This window comes from Synchiropus splendidus, chromosome 15, assembly GCF_027744825.2.
Source record: "Synchiropus splendidus isolate RoL2022-P1 chromosome 15, RoL_Sspl_1.0, whole genome shotgun sequence".
NCBI classification, from domain to species: Eukaryota; Metazoa; Chordata; class Actinopteri; order Syngnathiformes; family Callionymidae; genus Synchiropus; species Synchiropus splendidus.
Genome location: NC_071348.1, coordinates 11,164,270 through 11,185,005, shown reverse-complemented (window position 1 = coordinate 11,185,005; position 20,736 = coordinate 11,164,270). Strand labels below are relative to the sequence as shown.

Genomic DNA, 20,736 nt, shown 5'->3' with positions numbered 1-20,736 from the left:
TTCACTGAGGAACTTTTATTTTGATGGCGACACAACCAGAGGAGACTCATCTGAATTTGTGGCGCAGCGAAGAGCTTATAAGATGAGCTAACGTTCAAGTTTATTGAATCCAGTTTCCAACCTACTTGTTCTTTCCGTTCTGTTTTAATGTTGCCACAGCATATAGTTGAGGTTTGAGACATGATATATGAAAATATGAGCAGGAGTGTGGAGTTCAATATGAAAATTAACTTTATTTATAAGGAAAACAGATCTATGTCTTGTTGAAATTGGTAGACACAATGTAAAAAAATGAAAAATAAAAATCCTAAAATATGAATGTAGGGTTCCAAGAGCTCCAGATTAGAGCACAAAACAACACTAGAAAACAATAAAACTAATGGTGTGATGGGATTTTGTGACATGAGATTGATACATCCTCATGTGCCATCACATATGATACATACATCTGAAAATCAATATTTCATATTGTTCATTGATTTAATTTTTATTGTTGAGGTTTCAGGACGAATGAACGCTTCAAACACTTGTCAGTCAATTATTCTATTATTTAAAGGGTTAAATAGGAAGATGCACTTCTCAAAGCAGCGAAGCAACATGAAATAATTTTTAGTTCAGTGAGTTACATGTTGATATGGCACCTCACATCATGTAGCGTACACCTCAAGATGGATGAAGCTGGGCAGGAGTCTTCCGTGTAGAAGACCTCACCCACGTAGTGACTTCAGTAAGATGTTTTACAGATGTAGTTTCAGTTGCAGAGACAGATCCTACTGAGCAGGGTAGTGACCTTATTGAGTGGAGAGGAAGCTGAGCTTCATGTCATTAATAATGCCACCAGTTGCCATCACACAGAAGCAGACGCCACGGAGACTTCTCGTGACGTTCTGGGAGAATCATGGAGAAGACTTTTTTTTCTTTTTTATTTATTTCTAATAGCATGAAAACATGGGTGACTTGCAGGGCATGGGCAAGAGTGAGACTTGAGATTTAAGCAACCTTTTGATGAATATCCAAGAGACAACCAAGAGAATATGAGGACAGGAACCACAAATAACCATTCATTTAAGTAGCTTCCTGCTCCAGTTCCACAAAGCCAGTCCTTGAAACAAATGGACATTTACGAGAAACATTTAATAGTTTCCGCTTTTAACCGTTTTCACTGATGCGTATTCACTCATTACGGTGGGGGAGTGAAGGCAAGCATGGTCACTTTTAGAATTACTATTGAAAAATAAAGCTCTTGGGGAAGATTTAGACTTTTAAATCAGTGTTGTTTTCATAAAATCATTGGGAGTGCTCTGACGGAGTACATTCTAAATGGTGATGTTGCTAGCAGTGGACCACCACGGGGTCAAGAACAGCAGCGCACGTCCAGTTTAAATGTCATTTTGCTTCACAAAAGTAGCAATAACCCCAGTTTTTCCACAAGTGAGATACCTTCTCACCAGTGTGCACCTGTGTGGCTACACATCTGACATGAGCTTGGCGCAAGGACACTAGGAAGTTACTCGATTCGATTTCCATGGGCTTTTGGAGGTGCTTGTTTTAGGTCTGCATTCGGTTTAGAGTTTCTTAAAAACACCACGACCAGCTGTTTCCTTTTAACGGCGTGTGGAGATAAACTAGCGGGAGAATGACCAGTCTACCAAAGAAGGCTTTTACCTTCCTCTTGAAGAGGATGTGAATGTCCCGCTGAAGGACTGTCCTTCATCATACGTTCAACATGAGCCAGGTGGAGTAGCGCTCTCATGGCACGTCCTGGTGAATGGGGCGGCCAGCACTGGGCTCATGAGAGCAGATGACATTTTGCCAGCGGAAACTCTCTCGGTTTCTAATGCACTTGAGGAGTAAACAACAGTGTCTCACTTGAACTTTTTTTATTTTTTTATCCGTGATTGAATTAGCAAAGTGTCATGAAAAGGTTTGTGTATCACAACCTAATATTGCGATTGTGTGGATGGGTTGTCTATCTCATTGCAACCCTTTTTTAAAAGTAGGGACTGGTACATTAAACTTTCTCCTTGAAATATACGTCGCCAGAAAATTATTGTACATTAGAGCATAAATAAATAAAAAAGTATATATATATATATATATATATATATATATATATATATATATATATATATATATATATATATATATATATATATATTCCGTTATATCGTATATTCCATTTATTTATTTATGCCATATTTGTTTGTACATTATGGATATTCATTTTTTTTTTTTTCGGTTTTGTGTTGCTATCATTGACTGTTGCTTCCCCACAGTGGGACAAATGGTAAAGGACATCTAACCTAATCTGATCTGATCTAATCTAATCCAGTTTCACATTTAGGGATGGAAGCTAAGCATCGCAAGGTTGCTGAGCACAGCAGTGATGCCTCGAACGTGAGAACATGGATATCACAGGGAAGAAATAAATACTGAAAAGGAGCACTTTTTTTCCATCTTTGAATGCACGCAGAGATCCTAGTCTCTTTGTCAGACCTGTCTTCCTCTTCTCCGGTTACGCGAGTACTTCATCACAAACTTTCCTAGTCCACCGCATCTTCTCCGCATGAGCCTTGCCTCTCTGTCTTCGACTCCACATGGGCTTCTGAAAGACCCATCTTGATGCTCCCCTACTGACTCACTCCCAATAAAAACCTGAGTATCCTCATCCCCAGTCTCAGTACCGTCTCACTCTTACCTCATCTCCACCTGTTCCACCCTGTCTGCACTCTCCTCTTCACCTCCATTGGCCTGTTAAATAGTCTGGATGAGTGATCCTCGAGCTGGAACCCTTTGACAACTACGAGCTACTTCAAGGGCACTATCAGTTTGTGACTTCTGAAATAACTTCATACATATTAATAAGGATGAAGAATTACCAATGATGCAACAAGAAAGGGAGCACAAAAACAAATCAGAAGATGGTTATTATTCGTTTATTATTACTTCTAACAGGCCAACGGCTACTCCCTTTATTCCTTTATTCATTTTTCGCCATCAAGTCACCATGTCATCAGCAAACACCATGGTCCACGTAGACTGTCAGTCTCCGGAGCATCAACTAAAAAGGGGGTTACAGCGGACTCCCACCTCTGTCCCTCCAACAGCACATCTCAGCACGGTCTCACTATCCCACTGCATAATCTGCACCTCCCTCACATACTTCTACATCTCTCATCTACATCAATAATCTCAAACCAGACAGAGGTACTTTATCTCAACCTGTATTAGATTCCAGAGATTAAAATTAAATGTGGTATAAATATAGAGACGGCCAACTTCTGCACTTGCCAATTGACAGGAATATACAATGAAGTATAGCTGCCTCATATGTCACATTCATTCATGCATATATTCATAAGTCATATGTTTAACATAAAGTCAGGACACAACTATAGAAACTAAAGTAAAACACATACACTGCTGAGTAAGTAATCATCCCTCTATCCCACACAGGGACCAATTATTGTATCAAAAACAACGTAGAAAACTCTCCTGAGATGTTTGTGGAAAAAAAATCCAAATAGAATGTTGGGTAATAAACACAAATGTTGAAGAATAATCCAATTTAGACGATTTTTTTGTTCAGTTTAACACACTTAATTTGTAATTTTAACAACCATAAAATCCAAGAGGAGAGAGAAAAAAAACAAAATTATACTCCCAAATGTTTCTGGCAGAATGTTTTTAAGACTTTTTAATTGAGGTTCACCACAAATGCATGCGTCCCTCGATCTCTCTCAGGACCTACTTTTGTTTTGTGCCAACATGTATTTATTTTTTCATGAACACACACACACACACATATATATATATATATATATATATATATATATATATATATATATATATATAATTTTTTTTTTTTTTGCTGACATATGGAAGGCAAATGCCAAGACGGGAAGCAACAAGCCGAAATGTTCTCCCATTCAGATGATATCTAATGCACATGACAGCTTGTGACTACACCTTTCTAATGAGCAATACTTTGCAGGATGACTCAAGAGTGGGTTGACATTCTCATAGAAATTGGACGAACACTTGACATGTCATCTCTGTCTATCGCATATGGAAAACTTTTGATCATCCCCATGTGGCCACACAGGCGGCATCTTTCCGGCAGGTGGACAGCGCATCTGAACGCCTGGTAAGGGGCAGCGATAATGTGTCTAACAGGAAGCAGCTCAGATCTGTCAAAGACGTCGGAGAAGCAGCCGGGAGGCCGGCGTCTACTAACACCGATGACAAATGTCCGCTGAGCATTTCCCCAATTCCACTCGTGTCAGAGCAGACTAACGCTTCATGCTATATGTGAGCGTGTGAAATATGATTTAGAGCCACGTTGACACCGAATAAATGACATATGAAGCGTCATATTTTTTGCTTTACTGTGCGCTGATGGGAGCATGTGTCTGCTTTAGAGAGAAAAATAGGCGACGTGATGCCGAAAAGATGGAATAATATGTAAAACACCCCTGAGTCATCGACGCAAAATGACGCACATCTGCCGCTGAGTACTTGATTTATGCCCTCCCGACGCACTGAAATGTAATATTAAATAACAAACTTAAGAAGCCGCAAACAGCTACCAACCAAAGTTTTGACTTTGTTCACCCAGATCGCTTCTGTGCTTCCAAAATAAATATCAATGGAGGTAATTTCTGCTTTATAGTAAGCCACATAATATTTGCAATAACTAATCTTTTCAGAGGAGAAGAGGTGCAACTCTCCGATCAGGTTTTATGGTGACTACCGGTGCGAGACCAGAACACAAGAAATAGAAATAGAAGAAAGAAATACAAAACCTTGCAGGCACAAGGCAGTATTCAGTCAAAATGTCACCTGAAATGCATGTACTTCAAAGTGAGAGGGGTAGAGCACGTCGCTGACTGAGCCTGGAAAACTCACCACTCTGTCAAGTGTACGCTCTTTAAAAGTTGTGGTGTTGAAGCATTTATTCATTGTGTTGTGTGAGGTAAACATCACAGCCAACGTGTGGACAATATACAACACGCAGGGCTTCTTCAGAGTGCAGGCTTTGCGACAGGCAATGAAATATACAGAAATGAAGTGAATAAATGGACAAGAAATTGAGGAGAATTTAAGGGTTTGGAGGGGGGGGGCATCTTAGACACCAGCCAGTCAAAACCTGAGTCAGGCGGCAAGGCACTGACAGACCGACGTCTTGTCATTTAACCTGGACACATGCCGGCAAACGTGGCAGCTGAGAATTCTCTGAGGCATTGCACGTATGCGCGGAGCCTCTACGTGACTCACTCAATAGAGTGCGTGCCCATGTTTAGCCTTACAGCACTAAAAAACCCACTCAGCCGAAACCAGCGTAGCGCATGCAGCTCGCCGCGTGCGCTCGCTTTTTTTCCCTCCAAAACACATTATGGATGAGTAAAATATGTCCCTGCAAATGGCATTACATTTTGGTTCACGAGACGCTCTTGCTCTCTCCGATGGGTCTATGTTTTCATGGCTGCGTGACGACGCGGGCATGTCAGCCTGCAGGATGGATGTGGGGGGTGGGGGGTGGGCTGGGCAACGATGAACGACAGACGCTGACTGCAGCCCTGAGCCACAACTGACAGGTGCAATGTGTTCTCCTCCAAGGCCCATTTCAGCATGACTTCATTTGGAGGAGGAAAAAAAAAAAATCTTTTGCTTCACTTATTTCATTCATAACACGTGGCTCTCTGTGCGTTATCATAAAACTTTCTTTGGTTGAGTGAATTATCTGCCACATAAAGCGCTCTCTCCCGAACTTCAATCATACCACGGGGTATCTTTCACTATTCCTCAGGAATGCGCTATTTTTTTTGTTTGTTCTCAATGCACTGTATCAGTCACGCGTCTCCCGGGTGCTTATAAGTGAACCCAGTGGAGATGTGACGCCTCTGACTTGTTCGCAGCCGCCATGGATGAGTGACTGTTCTCAACTGGCTGCACACATCAGGAGCGGGTCCGCTGTGGGACGGAGGCGGACGCAGATGGGAATGTAGGTCCAGAGTTCACTGGCTTGCATCAGATCGCGTCCGCACTCTAATGTGCGATTCGTGGCTCGACTGATACACATGCGGTTTTCAAGGTTGAGGACTGTTATATGCTGTCCAATATGAATGAAGGGCAGTTGTGCATGAATGTACAGCGAAAGGGCAACTGCTGAATGAGTGACCATTGTAATTAACCTTGTGGAACGCTAGACTCAACACTGTCTTCTCAGGGAGATTATTTGATTTATTTTAAGACTGTTACGGTCGCAATAAAACATAGCTAGACTTCACACAAGAGCACGAGTCCATGTGTTCTCTAAACTCTAAAGTTTTAAGATGTATGTAGTAGGGGAAAATTAAACTATATATATATATATATATATATATATATATATATATATATTTTTTTTTTTTTTTTTGTTTTTTTTTTTTTTTTTGTATGACTGTAACATGAGTAGCACTTTCACGGTCCTGATTTTGACTGTTGCCATACATCATTGCAAACCTATCTTGTGACTTTTTTTTTTTCAATTCACACCTATCATTTAAAGCTCCGATTCTCTGCTTCAGCATATAGTACATTACACATTTTCCAGACAGCATGAACCACGGAGGAGGGACGGTGGTCCGGAATGTGCATGCAACACACCTGCACCCTACTGCGCCCGGATGAACAATCCTAAAACTGAAAAGACGATAGAGAATTGAAATGGACCTAAGTCCTTCTGCGCAAAAGTGTCAGTGGCATCTGCAACATTGAGACCTTCATCTGTTGAGAGTGCTGCAGGGTTTCACTGGCTTCAAGGCAGAGAACTTGAACGGCCAGGTTTTACTTGTAAGTTGTTGCGAGGAGTTTACTTGAGAAAAAAAAAAAAGTTGTGGCAGACAGGAAGACAAAAAATCATGGCAAACCAGCTGCATCAATCTCCATTGTCTCCTGGTGAGCAGAAATGTGTCTCAACTCGCGCCAGCAGCAACCTGCATTGTGAGCTCATTCCGGCACAGATATGATAACTTCTGATCTCAAGGAAAACAACTAACCTTTCTCAAAAAAAAAAAAAAAAAAAAAAGGTTTTGTTTACACATGATACATTAAATGGAAAGCAAGTGTTCCGGGATAAAGGTGAGATGTCAATGAATGTCAACAATGTCACTGAATATCATGACATATCAGCCATCAATAGCTATTATATTTTAATAAGGGAAACAAGAAGTCGCTGTAAACAACAACCAGGGAGGAACCAGCATATAAAGCAACACCGAAAGCAGTGTTAATTTGGCTTGAAATGCGCCGACGTCCTGCCAGGCCACTGTTATTTCTGATGAGTTGACAGCGGGTCTTTGCTAACAGCAGGCCTGGCCTTTTTTATCATACACCATTAACCATCCTTTTTAGCTGTTCTATGAGTCGGCTGCTTTCCAAAGAGCCAATTAATCAGCCTCTTTTGTCAGGCTGAGACTCCTGGTGAGATAGGATCCTTCATAAAACATGTTGAAGTCAGGTATAATGGACGATCTATCCAGGTATTTGGCAAAGAGCTGCCCAGTATAATTGGAGCCATGAGTCCGCGTCCGTCCCACAAAGGACAGGGAACCGAAATGAAGGACTTGCTTCGGTTTCTCACTCCCTTTTTTTGCTTCCTTGGTGTCCTGTCATGTTCCTGCCTGCTTTAAGTCCTCCACTATCATCCCTGTTCCCCAGAGAGCTAGGATCACAGGACTTCATGACTACAGACCTGTGGCACTGACGTCTGTAGTCATGAAGTCCTGGTTCTCACTCACCTGAAATCCATCACTGCTTCTCACCGGGACTCATTGCAGTTTGTCTACAGAGCCAACAGATCTGTGGACGATGCAGTGAAGCAGGCCCTTCATTTCGTTCTGGAGCATCTGGACTGCCCAGGAACCTATGCCAGGATCCTGTTTGTAGACTTCAGCTCTGCCTTTAACACGATTCTCTCAGCTCTGCTTGAAGACAAGCTTCGCCAGCTCAACGTGCCTGACTCCCTCTGTAGATGGATTACAGACTTCCTGACCAGCCGGAGTCAGCGTGTGCGGCTGGGGACGACTGTCTCCGACACTCGGACCCTCAACATCGGGTCTCCTCAGGGGTGTGTTCTCTCTCCATGGCTCTTCTCCCTGTACACTAACTGCTGCACCTCCAGCCACCAGTCCGTGAAGCTGATCAAGTTTGTGGATGACACCACCATCATCGGGCTCATCTCAGATGGAGATGAGTCGGTTTACAGGAGGGAGGTGGAGCAGCTGGTGTCCTGGTGCAGCCACAACAACTTGGAGCTCAACGCCCAGAAGACAGTGGAGCTGGTCATAGACTTCAGGAGAGTAACAGTTTCTCTGTCCCCTCTCATGTTGGCTGGTTTACCTATTCCTATTGTGGACTCCTTCTGCGTCCTAGGAACCACCATCACTGAGGACCTCAAATGGGAGCCAACCATCAGGTCCCTCATCAGGAAGGCCCAGCAGAGAATGTTCTTCCTGAGGCAGCTACGAAAACTACGACTGCCGACGAAGTTGCTGGTGGAGTTCTACACGGCCATCATCCAGTCCATCCTCACCTCCTCTATCACCGTCGGGTATTTTATTTTATTTTATTAACAGCACTTTATTTCGAAGCACTTTCCTAGTTGGTGGACCATGGCAATAAATTCTATTCTGATTCTGATTTTTGACATATAATACTCTCATCTTGAGTTACTATGCACATGGCCTTGTGGCCTGTCACCCAAGGGCTACGTGAGACTTTTGTCGGCCGTTCGTAACCTGCTTACCACATTATGTTGTAAGTACCAGATCGGTCACATCGGCTCAGGGGCGACCCCTGGGAATGACGCCAGACTATACGATTGGTCATGTGACCATTTACCAATGGAGGAGCAGAAATGTCAGCCATGAACGAAGTCATGTCTTGTTCGGTTTGCGTAGTGGTGTCAAAGTCATGGCCCGGGGGCCAAATCTAGCACGCCAAGTGACTTCATGCGGCCCACAAGCGCTTGAAATTGGTATTGTTTGTTAAACTGAAAGCTCAATTAAAGTAACCTTGAACACAGTGTGTGATCCGTGAAGATAACTAAATGATAATTCGCAAACAGGAAACTGGATCTTGGAATTGAATCTTTTTGTGCCGCTGACTCTTTTGTCTACCAAAGTCTGAGTTATTTGAAAGTGCTGTTGATGTTACCGCACTACTTGCGTTTGTTTTCATGAACGACACTGCTGTTCAGTGACGCAAAAGAAACATCCATCATCTTGTTTTATGATTGGAATTTGGGGAAAAAAGCAAAGGCAAGCGCTTCACTTGACGACAGATGTCCATGGCGTGACTCTGGGTTTGTTTCAAAGAGTGGATTCCGTGCTTGTTTTGAGGCAGAATACCAAACAGCTTAAAAGGCCTATGAATGTTTTAAACGCAACCTAAACTCAGTTTCCGCAATGGTTGACAGCAAAGATCAAGGATAGTCAATAACCTTAGGCTTGTTGCCATGGTTACCCTCCACGAGGCAATCTGGGAAGCATGTCGGCGAATAACTGCTCTGAAATCAGAGGGGTAAGACGGTTATAGCCAGATTGATGGATTAGACGCTACACTCTGGCAGAGGAAAGTATCTCCATCAGTCCAGTGGAAAAGTCACATTTGTGAGTGAATTGTATGACTTTCACATTGAATTCAAAATCATACTTGGCACAAAAAAAAAAAAAAATTGACTTTCCATTCTTCCACTTATAAAACGATAATATATTCCCTGAATAAACGTGCTCTTGTTGCATCGAGATGCCTCCGTTTTTGATCAGAATTTGCACACACGCACACTCACAGAGAGTAATCAAAGAACGGCGACTGCTCTCTGCTTCCATTCAGTCCCTCCGAGTCTCATTGCAGACCATTATGAACGCTCAAACGCCTGGGTTCTGTCTATAAAGGATGTCAGGGAACGCTTCCCTGACGCCATCAAATGATCTTGACAGCATAGCAGGAGAAGAAAATTGCATTGATTATTTAGCCAGCACCTTCAATATGCCACTTTTCTTCTCTGTAGCCAGCAGCTATTATCTTCTCATGCATGGACTCACAAAGAACCACGACCCTGCTCCTGGATTTCTGTATTTCATCCTGTATTCAGCTTGGAGTTCTGCCATGACTTGTCATTAAAAAGTGTCACAGGTTGCAGCAGTTATTTCCTCTGGGCCCAAGCAGGACCATGCATGTCAACCCGAGCCTCAAGTCTCTCCTCCGCTTGTTTTTTTTAAGTCACACAAGCTTGACCATCAGATCAATCACTTTTCCGTTTCCAGATGAAAACCATTTCTTTCTGCTTCCTTTTTCTCCATCTAGTTCTCACGGTCAGTCACTCCTTTGGCCTCTTTCTTTCGCATCAACTCTCGCTCCAGTCCTCATCCATCTGCCCCCTTTTCTTGGGAAAAAAACGGGGTGATGCAGGTGCCCCCGTCTCAAAAATCAGTGCGGTGGCTTGTTCAGACAAGCGGGAAAATGTTCTATTTTTGTCCCCCTCTTCTTCATCTGACTCAATCACCTCTGCACCTCTCCATTAGAGGGTGAGATTGCAGGTCGCTGCTGGGCAGAGCTACAGTTTAGGATGTAGATGACCAGTTTTGTGAGAGATTTCACAAGTCAACGCTTTATTCTCAATGAAACCTCCGCCTGTATTTACTGCGGATCTTTTTGGAACTAAAGCAGACAGTATTCGTACTACAAATAAAACCCTGTTTTGCACAGCAGTTAAACATATGATCCTGTTTTTAATGAGTAAATAGGATAAATATATTATTACTTTTTTTTTTTTTTCAATATTTTTATTCATTTATATCAGCCACAATAATAATCATATAAATGCACATAGACATTGAAGATCTCGGCTGTGTGACAAAAAAACTACTATTTATATATTATTTATATAACCTATTTACAAAAAAACCCAGCATGGATAAGAAGAAAAAAAAAAGAAAATATTATATATAAGAATATATATATAATATATAAGAATTAAAATAAAATAAAATAAAAAAAATATTTAAAAAAAAACAAAAACAGTAAATAACAATAATTTGTTTACTTCACATACAATATCTGTCTTGTGCATATAGTTGCATGTAACAAGCATCAAGTTGCAAAGGGCAAGAGGATCTTTTAACATCAGTTATATTATTACTTTTTAATAATATAATAATTGTAGGTATTATTATGTATGTAGTAGAAGGAGTAGTAGTAGCACAAGTAGTGAGAGTAATAGTAAGAGTAAATGTAAAAATAATAATAGCAGTCAGTCAGTAATATAGTAGTCATATTCATAGTAGTAACTTTTCTTTATACTGAATGCAGAGTACAGATTGAGATCAGCAAAACCTCTGCTGTTTTTGATAAAATGCATCAACAACTGAGTAAGACAAGCATTTCTTTGTAGCTGATAAAGACGCGTTCAAAATAAAAGACACATTATTATGCATATTAAATGTATTATTATGTTGTTGTTAGCTGTAGTATTTCAATTACATTTTCAGATCTTCGCCGATAAATGAACTTAAACTTCTGAATATCAGTAATGTAATTGTGAAAAGGATCCAAGGTCAAATGAAGCAGGCCTTTTAATAATCCTATTATGCAAACAATCGCGTCTCTATGACAGTGTCCTGACAGTGCAGTCTGTTCTGCCTCCACCTTTAAAAAAACGCAGCAATTTCGCCCTTGAACTCAAGTGCAGCTTGAGAGCCTACAGCTCTAAACATCCATCCATTTCCCTGCCATTCCAAACTAACTTTGCAATTTCAGGTGAAGAAAACACCTACAAATTAGAGTCCACTCCTCTCCGAATGACTCTCCGTAGACTCCACTGCCAAACACACCCCGAGGCCCGGGAGATTTCGCCGTTATCTCAGAGTGCCACATATCAAACCAGCGAGTTTAATGGAAAAAAAAGGTGAAAGAAATTCAAATATTGACGGGCGCGCCTCGTAAAAGCACGTGCCGACAAACCACCATCGATCGCCGAGGTCTGCGCGGAAGCTCCGGCGGCTGATATAAGGTCGCGCTCCCACCTGCTTGTTGATGCGGGGACGTCAGAATGGATAGCTCCTTCTGTGATGAATGGCTGCAATTTATCTGACAATCTGGCATCCATTTTTAAACAGCCACAGAATACATTAAAAATCATTATCTTTTATTCACGGATCTGTGACTTCATCGATGAGAAACTCAGGGCCTGAAGTCTGAACTCGCGGCGGGACATCAGTCTACACAGCACTTCCTCTACTGTCCGCAGCAGTTGCTCCTGACACGGTTCGAAAGCCACGACGTGGGGCCCAACCGGGAATCCCATGCTATTACTTTTCTCGGACCAAGGTGCCAGCATTCCCAAGATATTCCAGGTTTAGTGGGTCCAAAGAAGCCAAAAAGAGCCTGCAGTGTCGTTGAATCGTGGGCTAGAGAGCAAGCTCAAAACGCAGCCGCAGTCGACCTCTGTCGCCCTAAAAAAAAGATCAGAGCCAAGTCGTATTGTTTGCCCAGAAATCGGGCTCCTAGGAGGAGAGATCTGGCAAAAATCGAAGAGTTAGAGTGGAGCAGCGGAGAAAAAAAAAGTTGGTTTTGCGTTTCTAAACGGCGATTGTGGCCAAACGTTCGGGCGCAGAAACACAAAACATGTCGTAGTTGCAGCAGCTGTCGCTGTTTTGTTGGTTTTTGTTCCTGTACATTGTCCCACAAACAAATCAAGTGTAACCAAGAATAGCGCGCACGTGGAGGGCGGCGCACTCGGGGGGATTAGGAACAACTGCTGTGTTAGGCTGCATCTGTAGCACAATGTTGATGAGCGGGAGAAAAAGAGGAGTCACTTGTTTGTTTGGTTTCTCACGCTGCGCCGCTCTCCGAGGAGACAACAAGAGGTCGATTGAACAACAACGCTAATAGAGTTGTAACACGCGCTCCACAAACAGCTCGCGTTTATTACCTGAACTCTGGAGTCGGGCTCCTGTTTTATCCACTTGATGATGGTCTCGTAGACAAGCTCTTCGGCCTTGGTGTTTAGGCTGTCGTTGGACAGGTAGGAGACGAGGTCGTCCTTGGACACACTCAGGATCTCCTCCTGTCTCGCCACCTGACAACATGAGAAGACGGGATTTGAACATTTAGCTTATACACAAGCTAACACTGGGGTCCTTTTAGGCTTCACAATGGTAATACAGTGTGACAAATCTGAGTGCATGTAGCCAATATACCAACATGACACAAGGAAAACCAATGGCATTTTGCTAACACTTTAGATTGTTGACCACATGAACCACAACTGTTAACCGTTTTTCTAGCGTAAAATAGCCTTAACAAAACACTAGTCAGTGCTTTACAATGATAAACAACTGTCTCATGTACTGGTAATACGCATATAATGATGTAGTTCATAGTAATATGTGTCCTAAGCTAAAATGTATCCCTATTTTTTTTTTCCTTTACAGAAGAGGTTCCTCATAAGTCTATCTGATAAATGGATGAACAGATTTCAGTAACCTTTCCTGGACACTAGTGGGGAGTTGCAGAGCAGGCTCCACTGTTTTCTTCTTTTGCTGTGTGCGTTGGGCAAGTTCCTGGACACTTGCGCCACCTGCTGTCCCATTAGCTTGTCTGAATTTCACCATTAATGATACACTGATATTCTCAAAAGATCGAAATTTGAACACATTAAATGAATTTTAGTGAAAGAGGTCAGCACTCGCTGAGTACGTTTCCAGTTTATTTACCGCCACAATGAAGAATACACTCAAGTTTCAGCGCATATGTGATGACACATTACTCAGCTAACTCACGCAGACCATATTTCATCAGCAATAGAACTTACTAGCTCCTAAAGCGAAGTTTTGCAGTGCAACATGGTACTTGTAGTTTGAGTAGTGAGCGCTTTTCACCCATGGAAAAATAACAATAGAGAGATAACAAGAGAACACCATGAAATGTGACACCATCTGAAATGTTCACCATTTTGGTAGCTAGTCATGCAGATAAACAAACAAGGATTGACTCAAGTTTTTTGGATCTCCGTCGATCACCACTTTGAAAACTTTCAAAGCCTGTCCAAGTTTGCGTAGCACTTTGTTTTTGGAGGAGTGGCGAGTGGGAGCTGTGTGCAGGCACCAGGGAGAAGTCAGCTGGTGGGCAGTGAATCCATTTAAAACCATATGTTCGCTGCTGGTTTCTCACTTGTGTGGGCGGTGAAAGTATCATTTCCATTAAACATTTGGACATTATTTTGATGTGCTTTTTTTTCTCATTACATTAATCATCTTGGTTTGCCCGTCATGAGGGCCATTTATATGCGATGGAGATTTATGCTTCTTCGCGGAATAGAAAATGTTTCTAAACCCGACCAGAGTAAAAAAAAGAGTTAGGCTTAATTTCCCCTGTGCTTTCTGTGTGGGAAGAATATTTTTTGATAAATCAACACGTTCATTAAAAGGTGTTGCACATGGTAATGCTGACAAACAGATGGCAAGAGAAGGTCTGATACACTCATCTGTGCCCACAGAAACATCCAAAAAGCCTCAAGCGAAATCAAATAGTAATGGGTTACGACAGACTTGAGCAAAGTGCGGCCCGGGGGCCAAATATGGCCCTTTGACTGTATTTATGTGGCCCTCCTGGAGTCAGAGTAAAACTATAAATCTGATATATATATATATATATATATATATATATATATATATATATATATATATATATATATATATGTCTGTGTGTGTGTGTGTGTGTACATTTTCAAAACAGAACATGTTTTGTCGACTTTGAATCACAATCTACTCGGCACAGTCTTGAAGCAACATGACAGTGGAACCAGTGGCACAGGCACCAAGCTGTGAGATAGACCTCAGTTGATGCTTGACCCACAGACAACAAAGTGAACAAGACCATGAACTTATTATATTTCAAATCTTACACAATTGATAGCACAAATCTGAATTAACTGAACATTTTATGAAGATTTTCACATAATAATGCAACATTTTAACACATGGTACGAGCGCTAAAAAGTCGTGGGATAGTGGACGTGCTCAATTTCGCTAACCGAGGCTGCATTTGGTGCGAGTTTGGAGCTACCCTCTTTATCTCATGCAAGAACTTCAATTGCAGGAGCCTGCCTTGATCAACATGGCCTCCTGAGCTTCATCTCTAAACCTCTCCACACTATAAACTAATCTCATCCTTCATGATCACTCCCACTAAGAACCTGAGTATCTTCAACTGTTTCAATTCTAACTCTGCTTCTTCGTATCAGAGCTACAGTCTCTAAGCCTCACATGACTGCAGGCCTCACTACTGTCCTCTCAAGCTTTGGCTCAGGCTTGGATTGGGCCGGGACTCTACGCTCCCCAATGCTTAAGGGTCTCATCTGATTTTCAATCCTTTCTCGGGCCACTCACCTCAGGAAAGTTCTGCAGTGCGAAAGCTTTGGCCATGTTGTGTAGCTCTGTGCAAGTCATGGCCTCAGCCATCGCCAGCACTCCCAGACAGTTTGCTGCGGTCAGCTGTTTCTCTGTAGTCAATAAAACAAGTTGGGGAAGAAACAGAGTGACATTAGTACCCACCAACGCTCCAGCGGATTGATCATGCAAAACATATCAGTCATGAAAATCAATTGATGAAAAGATCACAGTCGATCATGAGGCAGGATGGAGAAAAGGTTGCAGCACGCGCACACACAGAAATACACAAGCGACCAGTGCACTGGTGTGTGCTGACGGTCAAAGCACAATAACTCAAAACTGCTTTTGGGACAAACAGCGCCGTTAGACCATTTATTTTAGCCCAAACATGTGGACACAATGGTGGGAATATTTGCACCATATAAAACACGACTCCAGGACCCACCTGACTTTCCTGTTTCCCAGTACATTAAAAGCTTTTTACGACTAGGACGCACATCTCAAGCACAGGGTCTTCACAATACATCCTGCACTGAATGGTTGGTATAAAAAAAAAACAAAAAAAAACCCACTTTACTCAATGGAGCAGATATGAAAAAAAATGCTATGAATATGAACAAGCTGCAGGACATGTTTTAATGCAACATAAAGTGCACTGCTACATTGACAGGGCAAAACCTTGCTAGAGCGGACTGGGTCTAAAATACCCCCCCAACCAAACAAACTATATACTGTAACCTAGGCAGGCAAAATATAATAAACATCTCCTAATTATTCCCTTCATACAGCTGCATGTCCAGGCTACTCAGGGTGAAAGGCCTGTGACTCCCTGTCTGGGACCTAAGCCACAGCTCTGAATAGTTTCAGATATTTCTTCATTTTGTGGCGGGAGTAAGAACAATCTCTCTTCCGAGACACATAAATATACAATGACACAAATTCATACATCATAAAGTTTAAATTATGGAGATTATAAGAATAAAACTTTCCTGTTTCCCAGTACATTAAAAGCTGGGAAACAGGATATATATATATATATATATATATATATATATATATATATATATATATATATATAAAATACACCTCAACGTTCAAGTCTTCCAGGGTTTTTTTTTTTTTTTTTTTTTTTTTTTTTTTTTAATAAAAACGTGTGCTACTTTAAATAAAAGTTGGTGTTTTTACAGAAAAAAGTTGAAGTCCCACACTTACAGGTCATACGAGCCTCACCCTCCACTCAACTCCACCATGTTCTCGATTAAACATACCCACAAGATTTAATTTTCTACAACACGTTTTCATTCCAAAAACACGTGTTGTGTAGCCGACACAAACACTTAACTGATTTGTTGTGTTCTCTGAGCCACATGGAGGAAATATCTCACGACTCAATACATGGATGCTCCATCAAAGAGGGAGCTGCATTTGAAGGTCCTTCTGCTGGTTAGATTAAGCAGTTAAAGCAGTGATCTTGCGCTACAGTTGGTGGCGACAGAGAAGAAGATTTCCCTCATTATATCGCATCCTCACTCTCGTGGGTTCTCTGGCGACTCTAGCTGGGGGTATTTTGTCGGGAAAATCACTTACAAACATCCAATTCTTTCAATTCTGATCAAAAGCATGACAAAAATATGTTTCCAGTCGGCCCTCTGATCTGAATCCCCGAAGCTGCAGATGTAAAGTGAATGATATGGTGATCAGAGGAGCGGGCGAATGTGAAAATGCCATACGGAGTTCAGGGAGCCGTGCTTATTTCCCCTTCTCTTAAGTGTGTTTGCTATTGACTTCAATAATGTCAGACACTATCAATTTCCCTTTGCTCAAGGACACACACTTGCACCTGGATTTTCTGCCCCTCCCTTTCTAATGTGCTAAAATGTCATGAATCATGTCGGCGGAGAATGGATTGATGTCTCTCTGGAAGGGAAGTTTACAAATGGCTTCCCTGTTTCGCCCTGCTTTTCCCTCCAAATCGAGAAAAACAAATCAATAACATGGCCACTGTTTCGCCGGCACTTTCTTTTCACTGCTTCCTAGCTCATGACCTTTTTGTGAGCGCGGACTTCCTTTTGTGTTACCGATAGGCCAAACAGGTTTATGAAATTGAATGCAAAACCTGACATTTGAAGTGTTTGTGACACATTTTGGGTTTTTCATTCAGCCACCCTTCATGTTTATTGATGTAATATTAGATTACGTGTTCTTTATTAGTCCCGCACTGGGGACATTCAATGTGTCCCAGCAGCCAATAACAACAAGGACACATACCATAGACATTAAAGATACACAAGAAACATCAAAGACATCCACAAAGCATCAGCTAAAACAAACAAATGCCCGCAATATATAAAGTCTTGCGACAAAATAAATAAAATATAAGCGAGAAGATAATAAATACATAATAAATTATACAGATAATAAATTGTATAAATAGATAGATAAATAAACAAAATATCTACAATAAACAATGGACAGTCCCATCTGGCTTTTACTGACAGCACTGCATATGAGTATGTCAAAAAAATGAGCCTCAAACTACAGAAAACCAGTGTCCCAGCCAATGTGACATTCAGCACCTGTGCTGTCTTATTATTGGGGGCAAAGACTCAAAACATACGTCCCTATCATGTTTAGCTGGGACTACATTGTCAATGTTTTCAGAACTCTAAGGCATTTTCATAAAACATAGGCATCTGCAGGGCCAAAAATACGGCCATGACAGTTGTTTATCCCTCCATCATAGCACATGGAGGCCCCATCACAAAGTGGATGGAGCCCATATAGTGGTAGCAGTAGTGAAACGTTTCATCTCTACTTTGAAAATCAACTGCTGAAACATCGACATTTCTCCTATCCTTACATGGTATTTCCCAGGGAAGCAAAAGTAGTCAGTTAGGTAATAAAAACTCCAGAAACAGAGAGAGGACGAAGAAGAAGGATAGCAGTATAAATGTTTTATTTAATATCATTACCATTTAGCAGGTGTGAAATAAATTCAATGGCATGTAGGTGTCAATGAAATGCCCTTATTCCATATTTGCATTGATAAATATGACTCTCTCACTCACAGCCGTGTGTCTCAGGTGGTTATCTAGTGAACTGCACATTTCAGAGCAGGAGTCGGATTATCTTCAAGCTCCAGTAGGAGCTTAATCTGATATAAATAAGTCGACTTCCATATCATGTTTGGTGACCTTTTTCTCTGTAAACATTGCTGACCTTACTTGGGTACCCAGCATGGTGTGGCGGAGGCATGTGGCGCTGTTCATGGAGACCCACACTTCCTCAGCATCCATATATGGATCTGAAAACTTCTCAGAAGCACTAAAACCTCATGTTGGTGCATAACCTTAAGACCATGGCGTCGGTAAGTACTCAAACTCAAGTACTCGTACACTATTGGTATCGGCGCATTCATTTCTTCAAAATTGAATACGCTGTTTCACAAGTCAGTGTGAGTCCAACGTCAACCTCCCAGGGCTTTTTTTTTTCTTTTCCCTTGTAGAGCACCGTTGAGGTGGCTAGCCACCTGGATCGGCCCAGAGCACGCTGAAGCGACACACAGCTGGGGGTCATTTTTGGGGAAAGGAAACCCGCTACCAGCCGTACTCCCTTCGATACGGCAAATACATGATGAAGTAGTTGTTCGCTTGAATCAAATTCACAACAATGTGTGAAACTTAAAAAGGCAAATGGAGGTTGACCTTTGACGTTGTTTGGGAATTACAAAAGTTTGATATGACTGTGTTCTTGCTGAGTAGTATAAGGACATCAAAGTACTGCGACCTGACCACTTTAACAACAACTACAATGACTCCTTCACTGGGAGATGAAATCCCAATGTTTTTGTCAACATGAAGAGAGGTGTGACTCGCAACACCAGCGCTCCCTCGCCGTCTGTCACGCAGGACTCCGCTTTTTAGGGTACACAGTTTGTGAAATATGCACGATACTCTCTGTTGTCCCTGTGCCACCCCACCTCACCACTGCTTGGAAAAAAACAGAAACTTTAAAAATTCAGAACTCAGAATTTGTCTAGATGGAACACTATCATAGCGTTATAATTTCTATATATTTCTTAAATGGTTGAGGTTTTAAAGGGTTCATTTTTACTTCAGACTTTTTTTTTTCCACTCTGGACTTTCACTCCTTTCCTCCTCGGAGTGATGTCATTAGTCCCCTGCAGTCAGGCCAAATGTGTGCCTCCGTCTGTGGTTTATCTATTCAACAACCCCTACCATCCCATCACGGACCAGGCCAGACGATTTGACATTTAACTGATCATTTCCCTGTGACCTTCTATAACCAGGCCCATGTGTTTGGTTCGGCCCACTGGGATGGCATCACTGGAAGTGGTTCTGACTGGGACGGAGACTTCTCCAAAGGCTGAGGCTTTGAAAGCATGGCGTAAGAGTGCTACGTTGGGAGGGGGGGGTGCTTGAGTCCAGAGGGCGCACTGTAAGGTTGTGCATAGTGATGAAGCAAGACAGGGATTGGCGATACATGAGGCGGGAGATGAAGCACATACAAGCAGAGGTCGCAGGAATAGCTAGAAAACAATGATCCCATGGCAGCGTAGGCCACTTCTTACCAAGGAAGGACACGCAGACTTTGCAGAAGGTGTTGAACTGGAACTTGTTGGCCGCCTCCAGCAGCGTCTTTGCGTTCGCCGAGTCGATAACCAGCGATCCTGTGTAGACGAACTCAAGCAACTGCTCGAGCACGTCCGCGCCGATGTTGCTCATGGTCAACTTCAGCATCTCCCCGTTCCGCGTCTCACCTGATGACCTATTAACCAATCATGTCAAAGAGATCACCGGTTAGCACTGGCTGGCGAAGAACGTCCACAGACACACAAAAGGGATATGTCTCTGTCACACACCATAACGCACAAAACACACACCTGGGCACAAAAGTGGGGAGAAAATAAGAGAATCATTCCACCTAAGATTGCAACAACAGAACGGGAAGTCGAGGGTTCGGATGGATTCTGTTTGTCTATGAGGCTAGCAGAGTAGCAACTACAGTGCTGCATCTGAAACAAAACGTCTGCACAACCATTAGAACAAAAGTTATTGCTTCGATCGCAGGCATGCTTGTTGGATGTAAACATGCAAACACGGCGGCGAACAAAGACTCAGGGACGAATGAAACCAGGTGCGTTTCCATCATGGGTTCCCAGAAGAGAAAGTCTCACTTTTTCAATTCAACTCCAAAATAGAAGACAAAATGTGTTGGTACTATCAGACTTTGTTGGCACGGAATCAAGAAATAGTGCCGCAAAAACTTTTATTTTACT

At 42.1% G+C, this 20,736-nt stretch overlaps 1 protein-coding gene across 4 annotated transcripts in view; it reads right to left on the bottom strand.

Annotated features, from left to right (window-relative positions):
* The window catches only part of LOC128746753 (kelch-like protein 29), a 272,806-nt gene that overhangs the window by 70,634 nt on the left and 181,436 nt on the right, over window positions 1–20,736 (bottom strand). For all 4 annotated transcript variants that reach the window (XM_053844042.1, XM_053844040.1, XM_053844039.1 and 1 more), the window contains 3 exons: window positions 20,029–20,225; window positions 15,435–15,547; window positions 12,977–13,123 (listed from right to left, as the gene is read on the bottom strand). In XM_053844042.1, the coding sequence (XP_053700017.1) occupies window positions 12,977–13,123; window positions 15,435–15,547; window positions 20,029–20,225 (457 nt within the window). The remainder of the gene's footprint in view (window positions 1–12,976; window positions 13,124–15,434; window positions 15,548–20,028; window positions 20,226–20,736) is intronic.